This window comes from Mya arenaria, chromosome 10 (assembly GCF_026914265.1).
Source record: "Mya arenaria isolate MELC-2E11 chromosome 10, ASM2691426v1".
Classification (NCBI taxonomy): Eukaryota; Metazoa; Mollusca; class Bivalvia; order Myida; family Myidae; genus Mya; species Mya arenaria.
Genome location: NC_069131.1, coordinates 15,927,029 through 15,932,198, shown reverse-complemented (window position 1 = coordinate 15,932,198; position 5,170 = coordinate 15,927,029). Strand labels below are relative to the sequence as shown.

The window sequence follows — 5,170 nt, the reverse complement described above, 5'->3', positions numbered from 1 at the left end:
ATGATGAGCCGAATACCACACAGGCATGCCATTTCCCGCGCTACATGCATTCAAATATGTAGATCCCGCAATTATGTAATAAAAAATATATATCAGCTTTGCTTCGCAATCGATATCGCAAAGATTCCATTTATAAGTTGAAAGAATACTGAGATGATGTCCAGAAAAATCAACCAAAAAACCTTAACTGTATTATTTTGTTAAATTTGCGCTTCCTTAAAATGTTGACCTAGACGTTGTAAGTTTGCTATATATTCATGACGTCATTTATTGTTTAAAAAATAGAAAATATCACGTTTTCTTCTATTGATCAGAAAGAAAAATTGACTACTTTATTCAAACCAATCTTTATGATAAAAACAAAATTAGAAATGAACGTATGATTTGCTAGATTATTACCATTTAGGCAATAATTAGTTTTGTATTTTCATTTAATGTTTTGAAGCGGACCTTATGTCTTTATGATTCTTTGACCAAGCATTACACTTATTTGAACGGTAAAGGCAGCACACGTATACTTTAAAAATAAGCAATCTTCATTTAATTATCAATTTGTTTAAAATCAAACGGTCAAAATTCATATGAAAAAATACTAAATCAAGTCCAATAGACGAAAGTTCAAACAAAGCCCTACGAAACTAAAAAACAGTCACACATTGCGTAAATTATCAATAAATGGTGCTTAAGCGCCTAAGAACAGTCAGTGAAAATAGAAGTGCACTGGTTTGTTTATCCATAATACTAGATAATAACCTCATATTTGACCCAACATGTAATAATAGAATAAGGCCACCAGAACTATTGATGACACACATCTTTTTTATTGATAATGATTGGGTTCAGACGGTCAGTGGGTTAGCATAAATAAGAACCTTTCACAAAGTATTGCTGATTTAGTAAGGCACGTCTACAATTAAGCTGCGACTAGAATACACACATCCCCTTTGGTAATCAACTTTTAATGGTAATAGAGAATACAGTAATGAACGTATTACCAATCTAGAAATGGAATCGTTTGCGGGCCTTTATTATATATATTATTCATTACGGAATTGTTGCCTACGATGTTATCTGCTATGTGAGTCTATTGCATCGATCACTGCAGCTTTAAACATGCTCGATAACATCTAAGAAGTTTTGCAAAAACTGTCAGTGGTTTAACAATAAATACTAGCTTATTTGACGGGAAACCAATGAATATATGCATAAACAATGATATTACGAGAATGATTATGTGTGGTAGGCGTGGAAAATGTTCCAAGACATATCAAATCATAGAATATATCGTTCTGAAGCAAACGACTCATGAACGTATGCAAGTAAGGGCCTCAGGTCGACTGAAACAGTTTATTGACTGTAATAGAAATGGCTGTCAAATGTCAACGCCCACAGGTACGCCCTAAGCCATACCTAATAGACAAAAGACTAACAAATTCACACGTTAGTAGATAAACACATCTTGGCTTGAAACTAAGTTGAACACCAATGTTTCTTTACAAAATATCAATTTTGACATCATTGTACGCTTGTATACACTGCTTAGAGTAGTTTATCCTGTTCATTTTACCTTAGCTGTATAGTCATATATATTACTTTCATTATCGTATTTACCGGAAATATATGAGTAATTGCAATCAAAATTTCTTAAATTTTTACCATCTGATGCAAAATATAAACGGTATCAATTTTAATAAATGATTCTAAAAACATATACATATCAACATCATTGACATGTTAACAACCAATTCAAAATGATTAAACAATTATTAATCAATAGTAGGACTAATGTAACTAGATTGATATATTTCACCATCGAACTGAATGGCGTTAGTTCGAAAATAGTATGTTATATATGTACACTTGATTAAATATGAAAGTTCCAAGGCCAATAACTCCAAAGGGAATTTTGCAATAACAGGCTTTTTGTTATTGGTGTACGTACATAGTTGATAATGAATTCTTGAGTAAGGGAACATTCAATGTGAGGTTAGACTATAGTTGAAAATTAAAGGGCTGAACAACGGAAGAAAGTAAAGTGAGGTTGTGTTTTTGTAATCTCGAGACTTAATTATGCGCACTGATTGTTGATCGAGATCAGTTGAGATGTTATATCCAAGAGCATTGTAACCAAGTTTGGTATATATTGAATAAACAAAGTTCAAATTAGTCTGCAGACAAAGTTATTTTAGCCATATACTGACACCCAATTCAAGGGCCATAACTATGAGGTCAATAGCACGATTGGGATTTAAAATATCGATTATAATTTGATGTCAATAAACATTGGAAACAAGTTGTCAAAAACTAAATACGAAATTCTGAAATTCTTGGGCAAAAATAAAATGACAACGACGACAATGCCGGACAATTTGACCCCTATTTGTCTGCCATGCTACGGAGGCGACATAAAAATAGTCCTGATGCAATCGCCCATGAGACGAATATTATTTCTTAGAAATGGAACATTTTCAAAAGCCTTTTAAGTAAAAAAAACATTTAAACATAACCTCATAACGTTATCACAAGTTAAACCCAGAACTACAAGTGCAACAGTATATATAAGAAAAATGTTCTCTAACTAATCATCTTCGTGTTCATTAAATAATATCACTGCTTTCTAAAGCATTTTACCCATATTCATATTCGGATATATGTTAATTATATATTGTTCTGATTGGTGAATAATTTTCTTTTATTGAGAGTAAACATTATATAATAACTGCCACCGATACATGGAATAATTAAGATTATAAAATGAAAACTACATGTTACATAACAATTACATTGACCCTATTAAAAGGCACAATAGCACGTTTGACCCATATTATTGTAAAATCAAGATGCAAGGCTTTAAATAATGGGAAGTGTATATGCTATATTGACTGTCAAACTGATGTTTTTAACGACGAATAATTCCCAAAAAGTCTTTCTTCAACAAGACAGGAATCCAGAAAAAAACAATAATACAAAATCTTGGTCCGTGAATAATAAATTAACTGTTTACATTCATGATTCAATTCAAAAACATTGGAATAATGTTTTAATCTTTAATTTCAGTTTTCTAAATGTAAACCGTACTTCCTTCTTAAACCGTTTGTCCCAAAACCCATAGATAAATGGATTGCAAATATTGTTTACTAAATAAAACCGCAGGAGAAACTCAAAGAATATAGTTTCACTTTCAGTCAAGTCGTCCCAAAATTTAGTATCCACAGTGCTGAGAATTGTTATAACAAACGCAGGTGCATGACTAAGTATGAACACTGACGAAACAGTCAACATTATTTTGGTTATTTTGAAATGTTGTTTGGACGTCAAGTTCAGTTTATTCATCTTTACGGATGATCTCGATGAGCCTGGAATACTTACACAACATGACTGATTAATTCTTAAGCCATTGTAATCAAAATAGTTCGTCAAATACATATTTCTGTTGGGAAGCATCAACGACTGACTTCTTTTCACTTTCACTTCTGTATTTGTTATTGTATTCATTTGCTCCGAACACCTTCTTGTTGGTGAACCCAGTGATTCTTTATGAGGGATATCTAGTAATTGTGCAGTTTCTGTGTCGATAAGTTTTCCATTTGCATCAAAATCAAAATCATTTGTTGTCGTCTTGTTTCCGACAGTTGTCTCTCTTTGGGCTAATAAAATACCTCGACTGCTTTTCAAAGATTCCGAACTATATTTTAGTTTTTCTACACTAGATTCACGTCCATCAAAAGGTTTCCCTACTGTGAAGATTTTATCACCACTTTTATGTGTTTCACTGCCAACTATTAGAGGGTCATTTGAGTTGGAGCAAGGGAACACCTCTCTGGGTTGTTCATGATTTTGAGGCGCATTTTCAAGCCTACTCTTGGAAATATCACCTGAACCGTTCCTGACGTTTTGCAGTGATGAATTAAATCTGCCTTTGGATGGAACAGGTGAGTATTTCATTTCCATAGGGACTGTAAGGTTTTTCATGATGACGTCATCAGTAGAACTATCCTCGCCATGAACATATTTTTCAAATTTTGATGGTCCCCTATACCTTGTTATAATTTGATGACAAATAAGAGAGTATGATACCATCAAGAAGGCCGTTGATGTTAGGCATAGTGTAAGAGTTACCATGGTGAAAACTAATGGATAAATGGTTTCCGTATATTCCGTTTTAAAGAAACATGCATGTCCAGAAATGTTAGGATAAATTGTTTCCATTTCACTCTGTCCGTAGAGAACAAGGTTAGGCCATGCAAAAATAACCGCGGCAATACTTGCTAAAACACATGCCCTTCTTTTTCCAAAATGTGACATTTGAAAGGAGCTTAAAGGTCTACATATTTTTAAATATCTATCAACTGCTATAACTAGTAATCCAAAGATAGACATATGAAATAATAATGATATTATAAATGTAAGTATTTTGCAACTGATGGCATTGGTAAATGTGTATGGGTGAGTAAGGTCAATCATATGATATGGTAATCCGAATAAGCAGATCGAGAAGTCTATTGATGCCAGGAACAAGATGAACATCCTCGCTGGTGACCTCTTATACTGGTACGTGTATACTAAGAGCACCACAGCGTTGCCAATTACACCAATTATCAGGATAATTGCGTAGAAAAATATGAGTGGATAGAGGGCCTTCACTTCTTGGTCGTTAATCTTCTGAAGAATATCCGTTTGATGATCAATGCCATTAGTATTGTTGATATAAGATGACAGCATGTCCGGGAGAGTATCAGGATAATTATGGAGTATATGTATGTGCTCTTCGCTAGTATTATTCGTCCAGTCATTCAAATCCATATTCATATTTTCGTTGCAAGCAGAAATTCTGTGACATTCCAAGCAACAGGTTCCTCACAATATAGATATTGGTGCTGAGGAAAACCGTCCCAGGTTTATGAAGTTTTCATCTGAAATGTAAAACATCACTGATTAAGTTGATAAACAGAAATATCTTGCTGATTAAGAGGATGGTGCTTAAAAAGAAGTCCGCTTAGAGGTTTAGAGTAATGAAATGTTATTGGGTCTAAGTCTAAGTATAAGTACACTTGAAATGAAACTATCACGGTACGTATTATTGCGTGATTAAAGTATACATGTATTTTATAATGTGATTTACAATTAGGTTCTCACACACTTATAATGAACTCGTAGCTAAATCTATCAA

The 5,170-nt window shown here is 33.2% G+C and overlaps 1 protein-coding gene across 1 annotated transcript; it reads right to left on the bottom strand.

Moving 5' to 3' along the window:
• Positions 1-3,005: 3,005 nt before the first annotated feature.
• LOC128204130 (uncharacterized) lies at positions 3,006-4,756 on the bottom strand. The gene has a single exon (XM_052905496.1). The coding sequence runs from the start codon at positions 4,720-4,722 to the stop codon at positions 3,019-3,021; it is 1,704 nt and encodes a 567-aa protein (XP_052761456.1). The 5' UTR covers positions 4,723-4,756; the 3' UTR covers positions 3,006-3,018.
• Positions 4,757-5,170: the final 414 nt, after the last annotated feature.